At 42.9% G+C, this 26,976-nt stretch overlaps 2 protein-coding genes across 2 annotated transcripts; one reads left to right on the top strand and one right to left on the bottom strand.

Annotated features, from left to right (window-relative positions):
- The first annotated feature begins 9,263 nt into the window (after positions 1-9,263).
- Positions 9,264-24,183, top strand: LOC149985533 (uncharacterized). The gene is made up of 3 exons (XM_090184404.1): positions 9,264-9,429; positions 23,184-24,052; positions 24,157-24,183. The coding sequence occupies exons 1-3, from the start codon at positions 9,291-9,293 to the stop codon at positions 24,181-24,183; spliced, it is 1,035 nt and encodes a 344-aa protein (XP_090040530.1). The 5' UTR covers positions 9,264-9,290.
- On the bottom strand, positions 11,767-13,731 carry LOC149985534 (uncharacterized). The gene has a single exon (XM_090182046.1). It carries the CDS (start codon positions 13,621-13,623, stop codon positions 12,109-12,111), a length of 1,515 nt encoding a protein of 504 aa, XP_090038172.1. The 5' UTR covers positions 13,624-13,731; the 3' UTR covers positions 11,767-12,108.
- Positions 24,184-26,976: the final 2,793 nt, after the last annotated feature.

Raw genomic sequence — 26,976 nt, 5'->3', positions numbered from 1 at the left:
CCAGCAGCTACCAGAACAACTGGGTGACAAACAAATCATATTACCCTCTGAGCCCCTGTCATTCAGTAGCACTGAGAGGTTGTTCCTCTGTGGTCCACCTTTAGTCTGCCACCCAGCTAACGTAGGCGGAGATGATGGCTGTCACCTCCTGCCCAGACCTACGCCCAGCCACACAGGTCGCACCGACCACTCCCCCTTATTGACCAGTAGGAGAGCTGTGCAGGCGGGTGAGAAGTGCCCCTTTGAAATCCCCTTGACCCCCTTGGTCCCACTGGCAGAACAGCCTCCTATCAAGCGGGGGCACATGCCCGCCTCCCGTGCCAAGGCCAAGCGTGAATGGGAGAATAGCCAACGAGGGCGCAGGAAGAGAGTGAAGCCCATTCACTGGGACGTTAACTTTAAGTCTGGGCCTTTCTTCCCAGTGTGTGTCTCTCCATCACTGCCCTCGATCTTGGAGGTGGATGAAGAGTCTCTTTCTGAAGAGATGGAACAAAGACAGTTGTAAGGGGTCGCGCACACACACACACACACACACAAACATATCTTTATTTTTTTTAACCTTTATTTAAATTGTGTAGTTAGTTAAGAATAAATTCTTATTTACAATGACGACCTACCCCGGCCAAACCCTAACCCGGACGACACTGGGCCAATTGTGAGCCACCCTATGGGACCAGTGCCTTATACCGCTGCGCCAATCAGGAGCCCTATTGAGACCTCATTGCCTCCCATGGCCAGAGAGGATCAGCCAGCATCATCCCAGCGTCTGCCCTGCCTGCCATCCTAGTACCTCCATTGCCCTATCAACCCCGAACCACAAAGGGCAGGTGACAGAAATGAACCAGCGCCCACCGATCCAGGCTGTTGTGCATGAGCAGCAGCAGCTACTGTCGGAAGTACTTTTGGAACAGACTTTTCCTATGAGACCCAACAGGAGCCACAAGATGTCAAAGTACTTTCATCCCTGGGGTGTGGAGCTTCTCGAACAGTGTTCTCTTCCTGAAGATGGACTGCTTCAACCCCTTAGGAGTATCCAGTATCTAGTACGCTGGTGTGATGATATAATATGTCCCTCAGTATCAACTAGAGATTAATATTAATCCACTTGTTATTCTAGTTAGGCAAATGTTAATTTATCATCACCATGTTCCAAAGAATTCTGTTTCTATAAAGTTTTATTGCAGTTGAAAATTATCTGTGGGGTGTTGTTCGTTTCTTGTGAGCTATGAAGTATTCCCTTTTAGTAGAATGTTTATTTCTTCATTGGATTGGTTGATTTGTTGACCAAAGAGTAGAGGTAAGTGCTGAGCAGACTAATATAAATTAATTTCCGATTCAAATTTTTATTAATCCGAAGGTGGCACATCTGACTCACAATTTAATGTCATAATTCTTCACGTTTTCAATGTATAGCAACACTGACAAATTCTAAGGTGGAACTATTTGTACTACAGCATTTGAAATGAGGATATATCCAAACACAGTGTTTATGAAATGCGAGAATGCTGAACAACATTTTCTGACCAATAGGCTTGTTTGTCGTAATATTTGGCCAAAGGTTTCTTCGCTTGAGTCAAGAGGCCCTGTCTCAACTTGCACATGTAAGGGAAGCAGACAGCTGCAGATTTAATATAACTGCTGGGTTACACAGTAACCAGGTCTCTCTTGCCAAAATAACCCACTTATGCAAGAAAGACCTGGATAGTGCCACATAACACAATGCTTATATAAATCTTCCATTTATACAAATAAAAATGACCCCTTTATCTGGAATATATGTAGTGTTGCCTTACATTTGTGAAATGTGACTGACATTTCACAGCTTTCAAACTGTGCTTAGTTTAAAATACCGTTGGTTGGACTGCGAGGCAGTGACTGTATCGTTTTTCTTTTGATCTGAAGCCTGACACTGTACGACACTTTGTGTCTCATCCTACATCATTTGAATAAAGCTTCCTCAGCATGATTTTATTCTAACATTACCCATGTTGTTTTTGCAACCATCACAAACAAATGTTGATCCCCATGTAACGACAGGTGATATTCCACAAGGGGGCACTAAAGGTCTGTAACGAAAGGAGGTTGAACAATTTGCACCTTGAACACCATCTAAACTTACACACAGCCTCAACTATTTAAATGACAGAAAATGTCATATCTGCTCTCACACAGTACATTGGGTTTTTCACAGTCCATCATAATAAATACTTTTTGGCAACTTATGTATTGTTGTCTAAGGTTAATTCCGAAACGCATTCTCTCCACCAAAGCCCAAAGCTTACTTGCATTATAAAGATATCCATCAAGTTTAAGAGGTGTCACCACATTTTTGTAGAGATGTATATGGGGGGCAGTGCAAAGACTCATATTGCAGTGTAAGATCAGTCATGCATCGTACCCAGTTTCTCTCTAGAAACATGATGAGAAGCTATGACTTAGCAGAGCAGTATGGCTGTATCAATTGTTCTAGAACTGGTTCAAGAAAGAAGGTTAGGTTAGTTAGGCTACATGTGATCGTGCGTCACCATAACTGAAACATGGCCTTCTTTCTTTCACGGTTTCACGTCATGGTTCAAGTATTTGCATAAACTGGGAAACATTTGCATACATTTCAATTTCTCTGGCCGGCAGTGAAGGGGTTAATCAGCTGTGTGCTCTCAGTATACGCTCACTAGCAGAACAACAGCTAACACAGGAAGCTGAAATCCTGGGGTCCGCCTTATGTTCCCTCAGTTCTACCCCATTTTGAACAGATGCTTTCATCCATGACCAGGCCATGTTTTGGCAGTTTTGCTGCACGACATTCTCCAATCCGACAAAAAAATAGGCCTTTAGTGTACAGTGTCGGCCTATAATGTAATTTTATAACTAGGCCTAACATAAGATAGCCTACCATTTCTAAAACAACAAACAATGCAGTTGCGTTGGATTTATTAACCTAGTCCTGATTCCTGACAAAAGCTTATAGGGACTTGTCCTTTAAGATATGAACATCAGTTATCCATCAGCTACCCAAGTTTATTAGAAGTTTTCTTGAGGCTTTTTGCAAAGAGATAAATGCTGATGTAACGGCCTACGTCTTCACAGCAGTACAAAGCTGAAATCACTTATTATCAGTACATTTTATTCCACCTTGTGAAACCAGGGGTCTAGTGGAGGGTAAATGTGAATAACATTTTAAAAAAGGCCTGTTATGAGAGAGAAAGAGAGATGGTGAGAGTAGCTGAGTGCCTATAGTAAGAGATGGCTGTTAATATCACTAGGCTGATTGGTCTGTGTACAGGTAGTGAACCTGATTGCTGAGAGGTTAGGTTGCTAGTTAGAATCTTAATCTGCCATAAACTACTTTTGTGTCAGCAAGTCTACAGACCATTCAAGTAACTGCACTGAACACCTCACTGATACTGACGGTGTATCTACAAACCCAAATTGTCTAAGGAAATGTAGGTGACTGTCACGGTTTTCTTCCTCCTCTTCTGAGAAGGAGTAGGAAGGATCGGACCAATACGCAGCGTGGTAAGTGTTCGTCATATTTTTAATCAAAACTGAACACTACACAAACTGAAAACGAAATGATGATATGATATATATGATATATATTTTTTTTTCATCCATTCATTTCCCTGTAATCTGCTGAGATTGTGATAGTTTTCAGGCTTTGAAGGGAGTTTTCACTGGATTTACTAGAAATGTGAAATTGACCTGGCAAGCCTGTCTCTGCCTGAGCATGATCACAACAAAAGTAGCTGTGCAGCACGTTTTTTAAGGAAGAGGAGGATGGTTGCAGACGTTCGCATTCATGCAAGAAGGTAAGCTATTAACTAAACTGTTAACCAATATGTTAACTAAAATGGTATGTGGTGTATTGGCAAGCAATGCATGTTCCCATTGTCTTTATTTGTAATTAATGTTAGCTCATGTCTCATGTCTATGTCTTTCGGTGGAATCCAACATGCATTGACAATGTCCGAAAGCCGCATTGTATCAGATATACTTCATCATGAGATTGAAATTGGTAGGCTCATCCAAACAATTCATTAATGTACAATTGTTACTTTGCATGTTTTTACCTTATACTTATTTACTGCTTGCTAATGATTAGCGTGCTAACTAGCGGTTAGCGTGCTAGCTAACGGTTAGCGTGCTAGCTAACGGTTAGCGTGCTAGTTTAGCTTAATTGGTCAAAATGTCTTTGATTCAGAATATATGATTGTGGTTAACCCAATGTTACATGCATTGAACAATAATATTGCCAATGTAACTTGAATTGGTTTACAAGCTAGCTAGAAAAGCCAGTTCCTTTACATCTGTTTTGTCAAGTCATAAGCATGCATGTGTGCTGAAATATTTAAATAAATCCCCTCATTTAATTATTTTATTGAAGTTTTGGCAGTTTTTTTTATGACCCTTTCTTACCCAAAGAGAAATAAGTTGCTAGTTACTTTGGCTTTGCACTCAAAAGAGTGAAACACCACAACAGGAATTATGATTGTGGAAAGTGTAAAATTAGGTAGGACTGCCAATTCACATGCCTTCCTTTAGCCATGTCACTCATACTGTTTCTTGTTTAGTTCATCCATAAAAGCAGATGCGCTTTAGTTGCATCCAGGAACTTGTATAATGTGCTTATGTTATGCTTATACTTGCTTTTTTACCTTGAAAGTCGTCTTAAAAAAGGAAATTGTAATATATGTTTGTAGGACCTCTATCAGTCAATGATAACAGTTATTGGTGTCCCCCAACTCATCCCCTTTGTTGTGTGCCGAGCAATCTTGTCATTCTTTTAAGTGTCAACCATTCTTTTAGAAACTTGTCTTCCTTTACTCAGGCACTGCAGAGTCTAAGAAGACGCATGGAAACTCTATAAGAAACATAATTCAATTTGTAGGCCAGATTTGAAAAGGAAATAATAAATCCTGAAGCTCAGGTTTGTCAGTTGTTTAGAATGAGGATACTGGGGATTGTTGAATCATATTCCATTGCCTAAGTGGCACATGACTAATTTAATATTATTGTATCCTTAGATGTCAGACACCGAGGCTGCCAGTACCGTATACATAAGTTAGTGTCATTCAACACCAGCACATACTGTAAGTTCTTGTGAATCTGCTTTGTAAATCAAAGACAGGCAAGTCTGCACTTTCATCCCAAATGATTTGTATTATAACAAAATGTAAAGTAGAGGAGCACAGATCCATAACTAATCAAAATGTCCAAATACTTTGTGTTATCTCTCTCGTTATCTAAGATGCTTTTTTCTGCAATACAGTTGGATACAAGACTGATGACTCAATAACTAGTATTGACAACAGTGAAGATGTTATGTCCCAGGGCCATCAGGTTCATCAGAGGAAGGCAATTTCTCTGAAAAAAATCTGACCGGTATGCCTATACCTTACATACACATGGACCTATTCTTATCTGATATGTCAGTGCATTTTCACTCTGTAGTCAAATAAAATGTTATTGGTCACATGCACATGGTTAGCAGATGTTTATACGAGTGTAGCGAAATGCTTGTGTTTCTATTTCTGATTTTGCAGTAATATCTTACAAGTAATCTAACAATTTCACAACAACTACCTTATCTCTTCAACTGATCGCTGCTCACACCTGCCCGCCAGCCCAGCATCACTACTCTGGATGGTTCTGACTTAGCATATGTGGACAACTACAAATACCTAGCTGTCTGGTTAGACTGTAAACTCTCCTTCCAGACTCACATTAAGCATCTCCAATCCAAAATGAAATCTAGAATCAGCTTCCTATTTCGCAGCAAAGCATCCATCACTCATGCTGCCAAACGTACTCATGCTGCCAAATGATCCTTGACTTCGGCGATGTCATTTACAAAATAGCCTCCAACACTCTACTCAGCAAATTGGATGCAGTCTATCACAGTGCCATCTGTTTTGTCACCAAAGCCCCATATACTACCCACCATTGCGACCTGTATGCTCTCGAAGGCTGGCCCTCGCTTCATATTCGTCGCCAAACCCACTGGCTCCAGGTCATCTATAAGTCTTTGCTAGATAAAGCCCCGCCTTATCTCAGCTCACTGGTCACCATAGCAGCACCCACCCGTAGCACGCACTCCAGCAGGTATATTTCACTGGTCACCCCCTTAGCCAATTCCTCCTTCGGCCACCTTTCCTTCCAGTTCTCTGCTGCCAATGACTGGAACGAACTGCAAAAATCACTGAAGCTGGGGACTCATATCTCCCTCACTAGCTTTAAGCACCAGCTGTCCGAGCAGCTCATAGATCACTGCACCTGTACATAGCCCTCCTGTAATCAGCCCATCCAACTACCTCATCCCCATACTGTTATCTATTTTATTTATTTTGCTCCTTTGCACCCCAGTATCTCTACTTGTACACTCATCTTCTGCACATCTATCACTCCAGTGTTTAATTGCTATATTGTAATTATTTCGCCACTATGGCCTATTTATTGCCGTACCTCCGTTATCCTACCTCATTTGCACACATTATATAGACGTTTTCTATTGTATTATTGACTGCATGTTTGTTTATTCCATGTGTAACTCTGTGTTGTTGTTTGTGTTGCACTGCTTTGCTTTATCTTGGCCAGGTCGCAGTTGTAATTGAGAACATTTTCACTCTGTAGTGTCAACTTATGGCCGTACTGTGCTGGTCCAGATCAATCCTGTCTTTATCAGTTAGTGTATTTCCAACCATGCCAGCACAGAACGGTTCGGTTTGGATTGGACACAAGTCAGCCTACCTGGTTAAATAAAGGTGAAATAAAAAAATAAAAAATACACACAAGTGTAAAGGAATGAATAAGAATATGTACATGTAAGTATATGGATGAGGGAGATACAGTAGATGGTATAGAGTACAGTATATACATATGCGATGAGTAATGTAGGGTATGTAAACAGTTTAGTAAGTGGCATTGTTAAAAGTGACTAGTGATACATTTATTACATCCAATTTTTTATTATTAAAGTGGCTAGAGATTTGAGTCAGTATGTAAGCAGCAGCCACTCAATGTTAGTGATGGCTGTTTAACAGTCTGATGGCCTTGAGATAGAAGCTTTTTTTTCAGTCGTTTAGCTCAGTTACATTAGCTTTCTTGGGAACAGGAACAATGGTGGCACTCTTGGAGCATGTGGGTACAGCAGACTTGGATAGGGATTGATTGAATATGTCCGTAAACACACCAGCCAGCTGGTCTGCGCATGCTCTGAGGACACGGCTAGGGATGCTGTCTGGACCGGCAGCCTTGCGAGGGTTAACTAGTTTGAATGTTTTACTCACGTTGGCTGCGGTGAAAAAGAGCCCGCAGGTTTTGGTTTGGTCAGTGTATTGTCCTCAAAGCGAGCAAAGAAGTTGTTTGAGTTTGTCTGGGAGCAAGACGTCAGTGTCCACGACGGTGCTGGTTTTCTTTTTATAATCCGTGATTGACTGTAGACCCTGCCACATACAGTGGGGAGAACAAGTATTTGATACACTGCCGATTTTATAAAATGCAAATTAATTACTTAAAAATCATACAATGTGATTTTCTGGATTTTTGTTTTAGATTCCGTCTCTCACAGTTGAAGTGTACCTATGATAAAAAATTATGGACCTCTACATGCTTTGTAAGTAGGAAAACCTGCAAAATCGGCAGTGTATCAAATACTTGTTCTCCCCACTGTAGGTCTCATGTCTGAGCCGTTGAATTGCGACTCTACTTTGTCTCTATACTGATGCTTAGCTTGTTTGATTGCCTTGCGGAGGGAGTAGCTACACTGTTTGTATTCGGTCATGTTTCCGGTTGCCTTGCCATGATTAAAAGCAGTGGTTCGCGTTTTCAGTTTTGTGCGAATGTTGCCATCAATCCACGGTTTCTGGTTGGGAAAGGTTTTAATAGTCACCGTGGGTACAACATCACCGATGCACTTGCTAATAAACTCGCTCACCGAATCAGCGTATACATCAATGTTGTTGTCTGAGGCTATCCGGAACATATCCCAGTCCACGTGATCGAAGCAATCTTGAAGTGTGGAATCAGATTGGTCGGACCAGCATTGAACAGACCTGAGCACGGGCGTTTCCTGTTTTAGTTTCTGTCTATAGGCTGGGAGCAACAAAATCGAGTCGTGGTCAGATTTGCGACTCGTTAATCATAAGACATACACCCCCGCCCTTCTTCTTTCCAGAGAGATGTTTGTTTCTGTCAGCACGATGCGTGAAGAAACCGGGTGGCAGTACCGAGTCTGATAACGTATCCCGAGTGAGCCATGTTTCCGTGAAACAGAGAATGTTACAATCTGATGTCTCTCTGGAATGCAACCCTTGCTTGAATTTCGTCTACCTTGTGGTCAAGAGACTGGACATTGTCGAGTAGTATACTCGAGAGTGGTGAGCGATGTGCCCGTCTACGGAGCCTGACCAAAAGACCGCTCCGCCTTCCTCTTCTGGGGCGCCATTGTTTTTGGTCGCCTTCAGGAATCCGATCCATTGTCCTGGGTGGTGGTCCAAACAGAGGATCCACTTTGGGAAAGCCATATTCCTGGTCGTAATGTTGGTATGTTGACGTTGCTCTTATATCCAATAGTTCTTCCCGGCTGTATGTAATAAGACTTAAGATTTCCTGGGGAACAGTGTTAGAAATAATACATAAAAAAAAAAAAATTCTGCATAGTTTCCTAAGAACGCGAATCGAGGCGACCATCTCTGTCAGTTAGTGTATTTCCAACCATGCCAGCACAGAACGGTTCCGTTTGGATTGTACAGTGGTGTGAAAAAGGTTAGGATCCACCCTGATGGAGTCTGCCTTCATTTCAGCATGGTATTGTGCGTTCCCCTCTCACTACATGGTTGTAGGGTTTGTGTGGCTGTAGCCGTCCCTCTCATACCATATTCAATAGGCTTGAATGGCACAGCTGTTATAAACCTGCATTTTGAGCTGCTCCAACAGTTATCGCTTATGGATTGGTTCATAGGTTGGATTGGGTGAAACTGACATGATTCCCACTGATGTTTTCCAGGAGAGATGTCGGCGATTCGGGCCAATGACCAAGGGAAAGCTGGGACAAAAGAGAGGTTCACACGGTAAACATTTTTACTACTGTCTTCAGTCAGTGCATTTTCACTCTGGCAAAAAATGCTGACTCTAATTTGTTGTGCATTGATTTAACTTGCTGCAATTTGATTTTGTTTTTTGTCTTTTACAAACTATTATGTCTGAAGAAATGGATGCTGCGGCCACTGCGCATCAGAGAATGACTCTAAGAGGAGTCATCTGAAGAATCCTATGAAGAAAATCTGACCGGTATGCCTATACCTTACATACACATGGACCTATTCTTAATTACAATGTCCTTTTCAACATGTTTTCCAGGAGAGATGTCAGCGATTCGGGCCAAACAACCAATAACCAAGGGAAGACTGGGACAAAAGAGAGGCTCACACGGTAAGCATGTTTCCTACTGCCTTCAGGCAGTGCATTTTCAATCTGTAGTGTCAACTTATGGGCCATACTGTGCTGGTCCAGATCAATCCTGTCTTTATCAGTTAGTGTATTTCCAACCATGCCAGCACAGAACGGTTCGGTTTGGATTGGACACAAGTCAAGACGTTAGATCTGGAACTAGTGTGTCAGGATAGATGATAACACAGAAGGATTACCACGCTTTACATTGTTTCTCTTGAGGGAGGGAACTTGATTTAATAGGTATTGCTTTTATTAGAAGGTTTACATTGCAAACAGATTGTTGGGCTTAGATTCCATACAGATTGAGTCTGCCTTGATGTCAGCATTGCACATTCTCCTCTCACATCCTTATCTATGTAGTTATTTAGTTGGGATTGTTAGTTTAATTTCAACACAGTCTCTGCAGATACAGCTGTAACCTTGTAGAGTTAATACAGAGAGATGTTCAAGTACTGTATTGTAGTCAACCTTTATTTAATGTAGTCATTCATAATGCCATCTCTATACAAAGGTGACAAAGGAACAAAAAGGTATTGGTCGACAATAGAGGTGGATGCAGTTGAAGATTCCTTGATGAACTTTATCCGAATGGGGAAAAATGCCTGGAAAACAAGACTGTGAGAAATGCATTGCTGCTTCTCCCCAAGCGCTTTTAAACAGGGACTGGAGAGCAGTACAGTTCTATAGACACAACAGAATAGTTGCAGATCAGAGAAAATAAGTGTATGAGATGCTTCTGGCTATCTCATAGGCAGATGACAAATGTCGTCTATCTCACTGTTCAGGGGAAGTTTTTCCTGGTGGATGGTTCACGAGGTGAGATCTTGCATGGAGCCCCAGATCGAGGGTGATTGACCATCATCTTGAACTTCTTCCATTTTCTTTTAATTGCGCCAACAGTTGTTGCCTTCTCACCAAGCTGATTGCATATTGTCCTGTAGCCTATCCCAGCCTTGTGCAGGTCTACAATTTTATCCCTGATGTCCTTACACAGCTCTCTAGTCTTGGCCATTGTGGAGAGGTTGGAGTCTGTTTGATTGAGTGTGTGGATAGGTGTCTTTTATACAGGTAACGAGTTCAAACAGGTGCAGTTAATACAGGTAATGAGTGGAGAACAGGAGGGCTTCTTAAAGAAAAACTAACAGGTCTGTGAGAGCCGGAATTCTTACTGGATATATTGAATCCATTACTAAAATGGTTGTTCCAGTTTAAATACTTTAATGAAGAACTACACTAAAGCCGTTGAGTTGCCTTCCGTGTTGCTTCATTCTGGCATTCTACATGGATATTTTCAGTCATAAAATAGAAATAATGTGTCAAATATAGAGATTTTAAAATGGTTAATTATTTTACGCTTTCATTAGGTACAACTTAGGCAGTTGGATAGCTTTTATAGATTTCATAGGAGACATTCTCTCGATGGCTGATGGCAATGCATTGAGTGGCTGCTGCCAACATACAGACTCAATCTCTAGCCACTTTAATAATGAATTATTCGATGTAATAAATGTATCACTAGTCATTTAAACTGTGCCACTTTATATAATGTTTACATACCCTACATTTCTGTCATTTAAATAGTTGAGGCTGTGTGTTAGTTTAGATGGTGTTCAAGGTACAAAGTGTTCAACCTCCTTTCTTACAGAACTTTAGTGCCCCCCTGTGGAATATCACGCGTCGTTACATGGGGATCAACATTTGTTTTTGAGGGTTGAAAAAAACAAACATGGATAATGTTAGAATAAAATCATGCTGAGGAAGTTTTATTCAAAAGACGAAGGATGAGACATGACGTGTCGTACAGTGTCAGGCTTCAGATCAAAAGAAAAACAATACAGTCTCTTCCTCGCAGTCCAACCAACGGTATTTTAAACGAAGCACAGTTGGAAGGCTAAGCAAATGTCATTCATATTTCACAAATGTAAGGCAACACTACATATATTCCAGATAAAGGGGTGGTTTTTATTCGTATAAAAGGAATAATTTATATAAGTGTTTCTTATGTGGCACTATCCAGGTCTTTCTTGCAAAAGTGGGTTATTTTGGCAAGAGAGACCTGGTTACCGCAGAACCCAGCAGTTATATTTCATCTGCAGCTGTCTGCTTCCCTTACATGTGCAAGTTGAGACAGGGCCTCTTCGCGTCAGATGTACCTCCTTCGGAATAATACAAATTTGAATCGGAACTTCACTTATTTTATTCCGATCAGCACTTACCTCTACTCTTTGGTCATCAAATCCAATGAAGAAATAAACATTCTACTAAAAGGGTATACTTCATAGCTCACAAGAAACCAACAACACACACCACAGATCATTTTCAACTGCAATAAAACTTTATAGAAACAGAATTCTTTGGAACATGGTGATGATAAATTAACATTTGCCTAACTAGAATAACAAGTGGATTAATATTAATCTCTAGTTCATACTGAGGGACATATTCTATCATCACATCAGCGTACTAGATACTCTGGATACTCCTAAGGGGTTGAAGCAGTCCATCTTCAGGAAGAGGCTCACAATTGGCCCAGTGTCGTCCGGTTTAGGGTTTGGCCGGGGTAGGTCGTCATTGTAAATAAGAATTTGTTCTTAACTAACTTCACAATTTAAATAAAGGTACAGAATAAATTAAATTAAGACGTGTGTGTGCGACCCCTTACAACTGGCTTTGCTCCATCTCTTCAGAAAGAGACTCTTCATCCACCTCCAAGATAGAGGGCAGTGATGGAGAGACACACACTGGGAAGAAAGGCCCAGACTTAAAGTTAACGTCCCAGTGAATGGGCTTCACTCTCTTCCTACGCCCTCGTTGTCTATTCTCCCGCTCGGCCTTGGCACGGGAGGCGGGCATGTGCCCCCGCTTGATAGGAGGCTGTTCTGCCAGTGGGACCAAGGGGGTCAAGAGGGTATCAAAGGGGCACTTCTCATCCGCCTGCACGGCTCTCCCACTGGTCAGTAAAGGGGAGTGGTCGGTGCGACCTGTGTGGCTGGGTGTATGTCTGGTCAGGGGGTGACAGCCATCTCCGCAGACTAAAGGTGGACCACAGAGGAACATCCTCTCAGTGCTACTGAAGGACAGGGGCTCAGAGGGTAATATGATTTGTTTGTCACCCAGTTGTTCTGGAAGCTGCTGGTCCAGCATAGCAGACTGGATCTGTAATAGCTGGATCTTCTTCGACACACGCCGTGATCTGGTGTTGGCAGGCCGGGCTGGCACTGGGGAGGCAGGTGGGGCAGGCACTCGGCTGGAAGGAACCGGAGATGCAGATGGAGTAGGCACCAGAAGGTCAGGTACATAGCTGACCATTGGGGTAGGCAATGGGATGGCCATCAGGGGAGGTGAGGCTGACACTGCAATGGTTGGCAGCACAGGGAAAGAATTGGTGCTCTCCCTCCTACCCATGTAGTTTATAATCTCTAAGGTCTGGTTAGGGAACCTCAGAGTGCTGCCATCAGTATGTCTTGTTATCCTAGCTATCCCGGTCTTGGGTCGAGCCAGGCTTCTGCTGGCCTGGACCTCCGGCTGGAGGACATCCACAGGAGAACATGGCGGTTGCAAGAGGCTTCCGTCGGGCAGAGACCGTCTGGCCTGAGCAGGAGGAGAGCGGGGCCTTTGGTCCTGGATGTTAGACCTCTTGAGAGGATTGGCCTGGATCCTGACCTCAGACTGGCTGCATGGAGTCCCAGATAAAGGAGCTACTGCCTTGGCTGCAGTGGAGCATAAATTGGGTCTCCTAGGGATGCTTCCTGGTATCTGTGGTCTGCTGGATTTAACCTCTGGCTCCTTCTTGTGGCTGGAGATCAATGTGCTCCCTCCGGTTTTGGTTTTAACCGGACCCAGAGGCTTGCTACCCATCTGTCCCTCCAGCTGCAGACGAGGCATGCGAGGCACCTTGAGGGTGTTTTTGTTCCTTTGGGCATTGAGAGAGGTCACAGTGAGCATTGGGAGCCTGATGGGTGGAGTGGCCAATGGAAGCCTTCCCATGTCAGCCCTCTCTTTAATCACATCCATGTTGTGGAAGTGGGATCGGCTATTCTTTCTCCCTGGTGGCATTGGCTGTAGGACAATATCACTGGCACACCGGACACTGAGGATGTCTGTCAGGCTGTTCTCAGAACTGTTCTGACTGGTCTCTTGTGTCCTAGTCCTGGACTTCCCTCTGTCTTTCATGGCTGTGAGAGTCACAGTGGAAGAGCAAACAATATGTTTGAGAATAAGAATATAGAATAAATTACATATATTACAATAGAATTTGATCAAAGTTGTTTTTATGAACTAGTGTTTTTCCACTTTCAAAGGACATTCCAATTCCTGCCAAAATGTTCACAAATTCATAAAAATGAAAGATTCACAGACTAAGGCCTACCTTCAATTTGGACTTCCAGATAATTTGCTCACGTAGGATTTGACTGTACAGTTTCAAGAATATATTAAGACCACAATACCTAGTTTAAATAAATACTTTTTTTTGTCACAAATCACAAAACATAACCGTTTTTCTTACAGTTATTGATCAAATAAAGTTCTCATAAGATAAAAGTAGTGTATTTGAGATTATTTCATTAAATTATAGGTCCTACCTCAGTTCAGGAATAGCATCAATGACCTGTCTATGGTATGTCTTCATTTAACAAAAGAATGCTTCATTATGACATCATGTACATTATGACATAGTAGCCGTCCACATAATAAAAGTTTGTCAAAACCACTTGAATGGGCATGAAATGTCGAATTAAATAAAATAGACCTAATTCAACATTTGAATAAGATAGTACTTTGACAGTAAATATTCAGTTTATTGGCTTTTATTTTCATTACAGTAGTGGATTTGAATGTATTAAAATGAGAGTAGACATAGTGAGTTTCCTAGAACTCAATCGCTCATTGAACATCTGTGTGGAACGTTCGCAGCTGACGCCACGGACGCCTTTGAAAAACATTCACGATTTTAGTTTCATATTCAACTTATCAGCAATAATGCACGGCAAATAAATTCCCAGTACTCAAATAAACCTGACAATCGCAATTGTTTATTTATTAGAGCATCCTCTTAGAATGAGAATCACTGTGGTGTCAATGTTTTTGATTATGTCCAAGTAGGAACATAGCTACTGGTATTTTGACTTCTATACTATAATAGTAGTAGTTGTGTGTGTTTTCTTGTTGTGCATTCGTTTTGAGTCAAAGCTAAACCCACAATTTTTTGGTCCCATTCAGTATTAGCACCATCAGCCAATAGGGGAAGTGACATGCCTGAAGCCTAAATTGATGTTGTCAACTAAACACAATTCAATATTACTTTTGTAATACAGGTAATAGCCTAAAGTTAAGGCTCTCTTACAAACTAATGTAACAGTATTTATTCAACCTTAACATAAGTAACAGATTCATGGCCACCGAGGTTACTATAACTATACATGTATTCATATGTAAAGTTAATCATATAAAATGTGCATGTTCAAGATAGCATGCATACTGTAGGTTGTGGAGATATTCACAATTGCTGTAGTCAATGTAGAATCTCGAACGGCACTGATCACTTGCACCATGTCATCTCAACTTCAAACCAGGTCATTTAGTTCTGCTGTTTGATGAAGCAGTGTGGTTTAGTCGCCAGGGTTGTGGGTGTGATTCCCACGGGTGACCAGTGTGACCGTATGCTCAATGACTAAAATGTAAATAACCAGTGGTGGAAAAAGTACTCAATTGTCATACTTTTTTTTTTACAATATATTTATTGCCATTTATTTTTTTGTTACAATTTAACAATCATCAGAATATGATACAGATAATGCCCCGTTATTCCCTTCCCTCCCCAACACAGGAACTCCCCCCTCCCTCCCCTCTACCGGTATTAACTTCACTGATTAACAACAAAAAAAGAAACAGAATGACCTTCACATTCCATGCTAGAAAATAAATGATTCAACACAAAAACAAATAATAATAATAGATTCATGAAGAAAGTAGTAATGAGGCAGCTAAGGTGACGTCTCTAGAAACTACTGAAAGTCCCCCCAGACATCAGTAAATTCAAAGCGTTTATTACGTCAATTGTATGTTATTCTATCAGATGGAATATAGGAAGATAGTTATTTTAGCCACATCTGCTTGCTTGGCGGAGTGTCACTCTTCCATATAATAGCTCTGCCAATTTAATGAATCTGGTTTTGCTACAAATATAATACATTTGTACAGTAATCTAATCAGACCTACATACTTAGGTCCAATATTCTTCCTCTGTAAAACTTCAAACAGATAGTTCCATTCTATGCGGTCAAAAGCTTTTTCCGGTCATTCTCTACATAATGCATAATATTAAATAATCTTCTGATATTATCAGGAGATGAGCGGTTTCTTACAAAGCCTGTTTGGTCCATATCAACCAAGTCAGGTAGAACCTTATCCAGTCTAAGAGCAATGAGTTTCGCAAGAATCTTATATGAAGTGTTCAATAGAGATATTGGTCTATACGACCCACAAAGCATAGGATCTTTCCCAGGTTTTAACAAAACTGTGATCTGTGTCTGGGAGCTTTTCTGTCTCTTCGGCATAATTAAACATACTGTAAAGAGGCTCAATTAGTTTGGATAAAAAGGATCGATAGAATTCAGTAGGGAATCCGTCTAACCCTGGTGATTGTCCCCCAGCAGTGTTGAAAATGGATTCCCTAATTTCCTCTGATGTAATCTCTTTCTCCAAGTGCTCTCTATCCTCATCATTAAAGTTTGTAAATTGAGTTTGTTCAAAAACTCATGACTTGTACAATGTTTCATAAAACTCCCTGAAGACTGGATACATTTCCTCAGGACTGTGAACAACTGTGTTAATGGGTAGCTTAATAGAGCTAATAACTCTACTAGCATCCTCTCGTCTTATCTGCCAAGGAAGCAACTTTCCTGCTTTATGTCCATGTTCGTAGTGGTTTTGTTTTGTTCTCCTGAGAGCATTTTCCACTTCATGGGTCGTCAGGGTGTTATATTCCAATCGCTTTGAGTCTAATTTTTGTAGAGTTGAGTCGTCAAATGTTACAGTATGTTCATTTTCCAGATCTGTAATTTCATTCTCCAACGAATCTACTTGAGCCTTATACATCTGACAAGCATCTGAACTAAAGGATATGATTTGCCCCCTCAGATATGCAAGGAGAGCTTCTCATAAAATTAGGGAAGAGGCAGAGTTGTTATTGGTGCTAAAAAATAAGTATATATGAGTGTTCAGAAATGTTACAAATGTGGGACTATTTAGTAAATATGTACCAAACCTCCATCTTCTTGAGGGTGGCTGTGCTCTACTGACGGGTACTGAAGCCAGCAGGGCAGAATGATCTGATATACATCATGGTAAGTACTTACACCCAGTAAATAAACTTCCCCTGGCTGCAGGAATAAGAAATAAGTCTCTTCTAGAGTAATTGTTATGGACAGGGGAGTAAAATGAGTATTCTTTAACCCTTTGGTTGTGAAATCTCCATAAGTCTACGAGTCCAAAGTGTTTAATTTCTGCTTTTAACATTTTAGCTTCCTGTGTGAGGTTGATACTATTAGAGGAAGATCTATCACTGGAAGGGTCCAGTACCAAGTTAAAATCCCCTGCCATTATTATCTCTGATGATGGGCATATTAACTTTAAAAAGATGTCTTTGTAAAATGTAGGATCATCATGGTTAGGACCAATCACAATCACAATGGTAATGGGCTCAATATTAATGAAACCTTGAATGATCACAAACCTTCCCCCTTTGTCTTTATTCTGAGATTGTATCTGAAAGGGGCAATGCTTATTAATGAGTATGGCCACCCCTCTTGCCCGAGATGTGAAAGATGAATAGTACACTTGGCCCACCCATTCTCTTCAGTTTGTCATGCTCAGAGTCAGTCAGGTGTGTCTCCTGAAGAAGAGCTATATCAACCTTATGTTGCTTTAGATAATACAGAATGCGTTTGCGCTTGACTGGGCATTTAGTACCCCTAATGTTAAGTGTCATAAAAGTATAGTTATTAGGTGCAGACATCTTTAAAGAAAATAAGAAATAGGGAAAAGGAAAGAAACAAAATTGCATTGAGTGTATACAACTTGAAAATTTAAAGTAGTAAACATCTCGTGAGCTAATACCCTGACCCTACCACAATCCCACCCAACCCCCTCAAGCTGTGATGTATAAATGAAAACCTTTAACAGACGATAACAATCATCTCTCATAAAATAGGGACAAGTAGTTAAACAATCACCATCCTCCTGAGTTCACTATCCCCCCCCAAAAAAATATATATATATACACACACACACACACGTATGCACATACACAAGTGTAAAGCTATCAGCTAGTTGGCAAATAGGCGGCCAGCGAGTAACTTATCCCGGTCCCGGTATCAGTAACGCTAGCATATATCTCTAACAATAAACAAGCCAGCAAACGTAATAGTAGCTAATATTCCCTGAAGTAATATAAACATAGTTAGGCTTGAAACCCAGTCAAATGCCACTTAACTATTTAACCAAACCCGGCTGGACCTCTCTGCATAAATTAAAGTGTACAGAAAAATTATAACTACCTGGCATAGTGTGGACGTATAGTAGCTAAAGCTACAACCTTGTAAACTTAGCGAGCTGGCTAAGTAGCACAGCCAACATTAGCTAACATCCAACTTTACCTCGCTAGTCATTATCGCACTAGCCATCTAGCCAGCCATCCAGCCAGTCGATCATATGAGTAATTTCGTTGTTTCATCATGTGCTAACAGTTCACTATCCACTGTTTCCAAGTTCAAAAGACAGTTCCTCGGGATGTAGTAGACGTGAACAAGTCAGGAAGTTCTTTCCTCATGTATGTTTCAGCCATCTTCACAGAGTCAAATGTGCGCTCACCATTCTTGGTTTCGATCCACAAAGTCGCTGGGTAGCTCAGGTCGTATGCCAAGCCAGCCTGACGTAGAAGTCTCTTCAGTGGGGAGAAAGCCATCCTTCTCTTGTGTAGTGTGGGAGAAAGATCCGGAAAGATCATGATTCTGGCATCTCCATACTTGAGCTCTCCCTTTGCTCGGGCAGCAGACAGGATGCGAACAGTGTTCTGGTGTAGAAATGTAATGACAAATGCCCTGGGTGCAACCTGGCCAGGCAGCCGCCTCCGTAGGGTGCGATGGGCCCTCTCGATCTCCAGTGGGTGCGCGGGAGGGGGTAGATCCATAATTTTGGGAATCCATTCCTGTAGAAAGCAGATCACGTCTCTTCCCTCCACGGCCTCTGGGAAACCTTGAAGTCTCAAATTCTCAGTTCTTGTATTTTTGGTCCACTTCCTCATGGACGTCCAGGATGGCAGCCTGGTGGTCAGCATGGGCTTTTTCTAACTTTGTCACTCGTCCCTTTGTGGCTATCTGGTCTTCGTGGAGTTTATCGACCAGTACATCAATTTTGCTGAGGTGTTCAGAAAGTGTCTCTTGGATTTTTGTTATACCCTTGTCCATCTATCTCCATTCTGAACCATGCTGGTGCTTCTTCCGAGCTAGCATCTGCCGAATTCGAAGAAGGGCTGTCAGAGAGGGGCATTTTTCCATGCCTTGTCTGAGGCTTTGACATATTGGGCATATTTTAATTTGACGATACAATAGATGTTTTAACTTCCAACTCACTATTGACGAAAAGGTAAACCATGTCAAATGCCTTAAAAAGGTTTGAAAGTTTGAGGACGCTACGCAGACACGTCTTGTTAGAGCTTAGCCATTTCCGGAAGTCTCAATTGTCATACTTGAGTAAAAGTAAAGTTACCTTTAGTAGAAAATTATTCAAATAAAAGTGAAAGTCAGCCAATAAGATACTACCTGAGTAAAAGTCTAAAAGTATTTGGTTTTAAATATAGTGGAAGTGATTAGCGAGTACACCAGATTAGAGGCAGTAGGGATGACCAGGGATGTTCTCTTGATAAGTGTGGGAATTGGACCATTTTCTGTCCTGCTAAGCATTCAACATGTAATGAGTACTTTTGGGTGTCAGGGAAATGTATGGAGTAAAAAGTACATTATATTCTTTAGGAATGTTGTTAAGTAAGTGTAAAATATGTCAAAAACATAAATAATAAAGTACAGATACAGTATTTTAAAGTATTTTTACTTAAATACTTTATATCAAAATAAAGAAAGTTGCACACTCCATATAAAACCTCCCATATGTGTGTTATTTACAGTGGTGTAAAGGACTTAAGCAGATTAAAAAACATGAGCTGGTGCACACCCAGAAAAATGTGTTTTTGTGGGGAAATAAACGATAAACTATCAAAATAAAGAAAGTCGCTCACTCCGTATCTAAACTCCCAGTAATTTATTGGGTATTTGCCCACGTTTCTGCATCACTGTGCCTTCTGCAGGGAAAGTTTCTAAAACCATCCTATGGAAGAGATACATAGATGATGTATTTGTGCTCTGGGAAGGAAGTCAGCAGGAACTAAATTAATTCCAAACTCTACTAAACGAGAGCTCTGAATACCTTAAAATCCCCATGTAGACTGATGAGAGAAAAATACACTACCTGGACTTATAGATCATCAAATATAATGATGCAGTACACACAGACTTATATACAAAGCCCACAGACCGCAATGCCTTGCTATGTGTGAATAGTATGCATCCCCTTCCCCTCAAGAATGGTCAACCAGTTATGCAGGATTAAACAAATCTGTGGCCACCAGAAAGATTTTGACAACAATGCTAAAAAAAATGACAGATCAATTCAAAATGAGAGGCTACAAGGACAAAACTCTTGATGCTGCAATGATGAAAATATCTCAAAAACCAAGAGAGGAATTACTTAAAACTCAACCAAAGAAGAAAAACAACGCAACCATCTTTTGCACTAAATACACCAAGGGTTCGGAGAAAATGAAAGCAATCCTGAAAAAGGACTGGCATATTCTGCAATCAGACAAAAAAAAAAGCCCGCTGGTGGTCTATAAGCGTGGTCACAATATTGGAGATAGCTTGGTGAGATCTGACATGCCCCCTGAGCTCACTCAGACACTCTTGACACCTATCCCAAATGGGAACTACAAATGTGGATCATGCGCACAGTGCAATAGCATTATAAAAACATCCTCCTTCAGACACCCACATACAGGTCGAAACATCCCTGTTAGGGGTAATCATCTCATGCAAGACCCCGGGAGTAATCTATCTCATCATCTGTTCATGTGGAAAAGCCGACAAAGGGAGCCTTACAGGATATCCTCTCTAAAAACATTGACCCCTAGTGGTCTGAATATTGACTTTGATCTCAGGCCCTTCTTATGAACAATTCCTTCTTTTATGAACAAGTCTTATAAATGGAAATAATCTTTCTACAGCTTATTAGTGTACACCTAATATGTTCCCCCTGTTGATGATGCTCATTATAGATTAAGGTTGAACCAAAAGTTTACATGTAACAAATATGAAATGAAATACGAAACAATTAAATATGTGAAATTGAATTAAACAATAATGTATGTGGATGCTAATATGATGTACTATATTCAATGATGTTTCTATACGATAACAATAGCCTAATATATTTAATATGCCATCAACGATTGTTTTTTAAAAACATTTTCACTAATTAATTCTAATTAACTTAATCATTATGGCACAAATTGCAATGTTTGTCTACATAACCTGGTTCAAGTTTTCATGACATTACCCTGAAGAAGGCATAGTGATGCTAAAACATTGGTAAATACCCAATACATTACTGGGAGTTTATAGATGGAGGGTGCAACTTATTTTATTTTGATATAAAGTATTTAAGTAAAAATACTTTAAAGTACTGTATCTGTACTTTATTATTTATGTTTTTGACATATTTTACTTTTACTTAACATTTCTAAAGAATATGATGTACTTTTTACTCCACACATTTTCCCTGACACCTAAAAGTACTCATTACATTTTGAATGCTTAGCAGGACCGAAAATGGTCCAATTCCCACACTTATCAAGAGAACATCCCTGGTCATCCCTACTGCCTCTGATCTGGCGGACTCACAAATCACTAAACACAAATTCTTTGTTTTTAAATGATGTCTGGGTGTGACTCTGGCTATCTGATTTGCTTAATTTAAGGAATTTTAAATTCATACTTTTACTTTTGATACTTAAGTATATTTTAGCAACTACATTTACTTTTGATACTTAAGTATATTTTAGCAACTACATTTACTTTTGATACTGAAGTATGTTTAAAACCAAATACTTTTAGACTTTTACTCAGGTAGTATTTTATTGGCTGGCTTACACTTTTATTTGAGTCATTTTCTACAAAGGTAACTTTACTTTTACTCAAGTATGACAATTGAGTACTTTTTCCATCACTGGTTATTTACATTTTAGTCATTTAGCATACGGTCACACTGGTCACCCGTGGGAATCGCACCCACAACCCTGGCGACTAAACCACACTGTGCTTCATCAAATAGCAAAACCAAATTACTTGGTTTGAAGTTGAGAATTCCTTTAAATCTACATAGTCCAAGTCATCAATGTCGTTCGAGAATCTACTTAGACAACATCAATTGTGAATATCTAAACAGATCCGCCACAACCTACAGTAGGCATGCTGTCTTGAACATGCACGCTTTCTATGATGAACATTACATACGAATAAATGTATAGTTACAGTAGCCTCAAAATGTGGCCATGGATCTGTTACTTATTTTAAGGTTGAATAAAGACTGTTTCATTAGTGGTTAAGATGGCTATTTACTGTATTACAAAAGTAATATTGAATTGTGTTTAGTTGACAACGCTTCCAAATTTCAACATTTAAAGGATATATTTACTGCTTGGATAGTTCAATCTAAGACACTGGCTTAATTCCATTCTTTCACTTTCATTTTTGGTTGAGTTGGAGACGTGAAGCCAACATATAATTTATGAACTTGTTTTGTCGACAAATTAACAGGCTATTTATTGTATTTCAAAAGTGAAATTGAAATGTGTTTGGTCGACAACATCAATTTAGGCATCAGGCATGTCACTTCCCCCATTGGCTGACAGTGCTAATACCGAATGGGACCAACATATTGCGGGATTAGCGTTGACTCAAAACGAATGCACGACAAGAAAACACACACAACTACTACTATTATAGTGTAGAAGTTAAAATACCTGTAGCTATGTTCCTACTTGGACATAATCAAACACATTGACACCACAGTGATTCTCATTCTAAGAGGATGCTATAATAAATAGATAATTGCGATTTTCAGATTTATTTGAGTACTGGGAATTTATTTGTTGTGCATATATGCTGATAAATTGAATATGAAACTAAAATCGTGAATTTTTTTTCAAAGGTGTCTGTGTGGCGTCAGCTGCGAACATTCCACACAGGTGTTCAATGATGTCACGTTCTGACCTCTATTTCTGTTGTTTTGTATTTATTTAGTATGGTCAGGGCGTGAGTTGGGTGGGCAGTCTATGTTTGTTTTTCTGTGTTTTGGGGCATTTCTATGTTTTCGGCCTAGTATGGTTCTCAATCAGAGGCAGGTGTCATTAGTTGTCTCTGATTGAGAACCATACTTAGGTAGCCTGGGTTTCACTGTGTGTTTGTGGGTGATTGTTCCTGTCACTGTGTTTGTTGTCACAGGATAGGACTGTTTTGCGTTTTCACATTTCTTGTTTTTGTTAGTTTGTTCATGTGTAGTGATTTATTAAAACATGAATAACCACCACGCTGCGCTTTGGTCCGCTTCTCTTCCTCCTACAGACGAACGCCCTTACAGAATCACCCACCTACCAAGGACCAAGCGGCGTGGTAAACAGAGGCAGCAGCAGCAGCAGCAAAAGCAGCAGCAGGAGGAGCAACAGCAGCAGCAGCAAAATCAGCAGTGGGAGAGGCTGCACTACTTGGAGAGATGGACTTGGGAGGAGATTCTAGACGGGAAAGGACCCTGGGCAGAGCCAGGAGAATATTGCCGCCCCAAGGCCGAGCTGGAGGCAGCAAAAGCAGAGAGGCGGCATTATGAGGAACTAGCACGGCAGAGCGGATGGAAGCCCGAGAGTCACCCCCAAAAATTTCTTGGGGGGGGGCACAGGGGGAGTGTGGCAGAGTCAGGAGTCAGACCTGAGCCAACTCCCCCCGTTTATCGTGAGGAGCCAAGGAGGAGCTCAGAACCAGAGCTGGTGTTGGAGGTGAGCGAAGCAGAGACTGTGAAGGAGTTAATGGGGAAATTGGAGGAGAGTGATATGAGGGACTTGCTGGTTTGGTGCATGAGGCACGACATTCGCCCGACGGAGCGTGTCAGGGATTTAATGGCACCGGGGTCAGCTCTCCATACTCATCCTGAGGTGCGTGCGAGGGGTCTGGTGAAGACTGTGCCAGCCTCACGCACCAGGCCTCCTGTGCATCTCCCTAGCCTTGCACGTCCTGTGCCATCTCAGCACTACAGTGCTCCTAGCAGTGCTAACTGTGGCGGGCGTGGTGCTGGTCAGGCACCGTGTTATGCAGTTGTGCGCACGGTGTCCCCAGTACGCGTGCTTAGCCCGGTGCGGTACATTCCAGCTCCGCGTATCGGCCGGGCTAGAGTGGGCATCGAGCCAAGTGCCATGAAGCCGGCTCTACGCATCTGGTCTCCAGTGCGTCTCCTTGGGCCGGCTTACATGGCACCAGCCTTGCGCACGGTGTCCCCGGTTCGCCTGCATAGCCCAGTGCGGGCTATTCCACCTCGCCGCACTGGCAGGGCGACCGGGACCATCCAACCGTGTAAGGTTGGGCAGGCTCGGTGCTCAAGAGCTCCAGTGCGCCTGCACGGCCCGGTCTATCCGTCACCACCTCCACGCACCAGCCCTCCGGTGGCAGCTCCCCGTACCAGGCTGTCTCTCCGGCCCATCCTTGCAGGGGCTCTCTCCTCTCCAGCGCTGCCGGAGTCTCCCGCCTCTCCGGCGCTACCAGAGCCTTCCTCCTCTCCAGCGCTGCCGGAGCCTCCCACCTGTCCGGCGCCTCTGCCGGAGCCTCTCGCCTGTCCGGCGCCGCTGCCGGAGCCTCCCGCCTGTCCGGCGCCTCTGCCGGAGCCTCCCGCCTGTCCGGCGCCTCTGCCGGAGCCTCGCGCCTGTCCGGCGCCGCTGCCGGAGCCTCCCGCCTGTCCGGCGCCGCTGCCGGAGCCTCCCGCCTGTCCGGCGCCGCTGCCGGAGCCTCCCGCCTGTCCGGCGCCGCTGCCGGAGCCTCCCGCCTGTCCGGCGCCGCTGCCGGAGCCTCCCGCCTGTCCGGCGCCGCTGCCGGAGTCTCCCGCCTCTCCGGCGCTACCAGGGCCTTCCTTTTCTCCAGCGTTGCCGGAGCTTCCCGTCTGCCCAGCGCCAGCTGAGCTTCCCGTCTGCCCAGCGCCAGCTGAGCTTCCCGTCTGCCCAGCGCCGCCAACGCCGCCCGTCTGCCCAGCGCCGCCAACGCCGCCCGTCTGCCAGGAGCCGCCAGTGCCGCCCGTCTGCCAGGAGCCGCCAGTGCCGCCCGTCTGCCAGGAGCCGCCAGTGCCGCCCGTCTGCCAGGGGCCGCCAGTGCCGCCCGTCAGCCAGGGGCCGCCAGTGCCGCCAGTCAGCCAGGGGCCGCCAGTGCCGCCAGTCAGCCAGGGGCCGCCAGTGCCGCCAGTCAGCCAGGGGCCGCCAGTGCCGCCAGTCAGCCAGGGGCCGCCAGTGCCGCCAGTCAGCCAGGGGCCGCCAGTGCCGCCAGTCAGCCAGGGGCCGCCAGTAAGCCAGGGGCCGCCAGTCAGCCAGGGGCCGCCAGTAAGCCAGGTGCCGCCAGTAAGCCAGGGGCCGCCAGTGCCGTCAGTCAGCCAGGGGCCGCCCGAGCAGCTGCCCCTCTGTCCAGAGCAGCTGTCGCCCCTCTGTCCCAAGCTGCTGCCGCCCCTCTGTCCCGAGCAGCTGTCCCTCTGTCCCGAGCAGCTGTCCCTCTGTCCCGAGCAGCTGCCCCTCTGTCCCGAGCAGCTGTCCCTCTGTCCCGAGCAGCTGTCCCTCTGTCCCGAGCAGCTGCCCCTCTGTCCCGAGCAGCTGCCGCCCCTCTGTCCCGAGCTGCTATCGCCCCTCTGTCCCGAACTGCTATCGCCCCTCTGTCCCGAACTGCTATCGCCCCTCTGTCCCGAACTGCTATCGCCCCTCTGTCCCGAGCTGCTATCGCCCCTCTGTCCCGAGCAGCTGTCCCTCTGTCCCGAGCAGCTGCTTCACCTCTGTCCCGAGCTGCCCCTCTGTCCCGAGCAGCCCCTCTGTCCAGTGGGGTCATTGAGAGGGGTGGTCATGGTGAGTAAGCCAGGGAGGCGGACAATAAGGCGGACTAAGACAATGGTGAAGTGGGGTCCGCGTCCCGCGCCAGAGCCGCCACCGCGGACAGACGCCCACCCAGACCCTCCCCTATAGGTCAAGGTTTTGCGGCCGGAGTCCGCACCTTTGGGGGGGGGTACTGTCACGTTCTGACCTCTATTTCTGTTGTTTTGTATTTATTTAGTATGGTCAGGGCGTGAGTTGGGTGGGCAGTCTATGTTTGTTTTTCTGTGTTTTGGGGCATTTCTATGTTTTCGGCCTAGTATGGTTCTCAATCAGAGGCAGGTGTCATTAGTTGTCTCTGATTGAGAACCATACTTAGGTAGCCTGGGTTTCACTGTGTGTTTGTGGGTGATTGTTCCTGTCACTGTGTTTGTTGTCACAGGATAGGACTGTTTTGCGTTTTCACATTTCTTGTTTTTGTTAGTTTGTTCATGTGTAGTGATTTATTAAAACATGAATAACCACCACGCTGCGCTTTGGTCCGCTTCTCTTCCTCCTACAGACGAACGCCCTTACAAATGAGCGATCAAGTTCTACTAAACTCACTAGGCCTGCTCTCATTTTAATACATTCAAAACCACTACTGTAATGAAAATAAAAGCCAATAAACGGAATAATTACTGTCAAACGATTTCTATTTCTATTCAATTGTTGAATTAGGCCTACTGTACTTAATTTGACATTTCATGCCCATTCAAGTGGTTTTGACAAACTTTTATTATGTGGACGGCTACTATGTCATAATGTACATAATGTCATAATGAAGCATTCTTTTGTTAAAATAAGACATTCCATAGACAGGTCATTGATGCTATTCCTGAACTAAGGTAGGACCTATAATTTAATGAAATAATCTCAAATACACTACTTTTATCTTATGACAACATCATTTGATCAATAACTGTAAGAAAAACTGTTATGTTTTGTGATTTGTGACCCCCAAAAAATAATTTTAAACTAGGTATTGTGGTCTTGTGTTTCTGTTTTCAAGAATATATTGTTGAAACTGTATAGTCAAATCCTACGTGTGCAAATTATCTGGAAGTCCAAATTGAAGGTAGGCCTTAGTCTGTGAATCTTTCATTTTTATGAATTTGTGAACATTTTGGCAGGAATTGGAATGTCCTTTGAAAGTGGAAAAACACTAGTTTATAATTACAACTTTGATCAAATTCTATTGTAATATATGTAATTTATTCTATATTCTTATTCTCAAACATGTTGTTTGCTCTTCCACTGTGACTCTCACAGCC

This window comes from Oncorhynchus mykiss, chromosome 1, assembly GCF_057628025.1.
Source record: "Oncorhynchus mykiss isolate SJ-2025 chromosome 1, ASM5762802v1, whole genome shotgun sequence".
NCBI lineage: Eukaryota > Metazoa > Chordata > Actinopteri > Salmoniformes > Salmonidae > Oncorhynchus > Oncorhynchus mykiss.
This window is presented reverse-complemented; position numbering and strand designations above follow the sequence as displayed.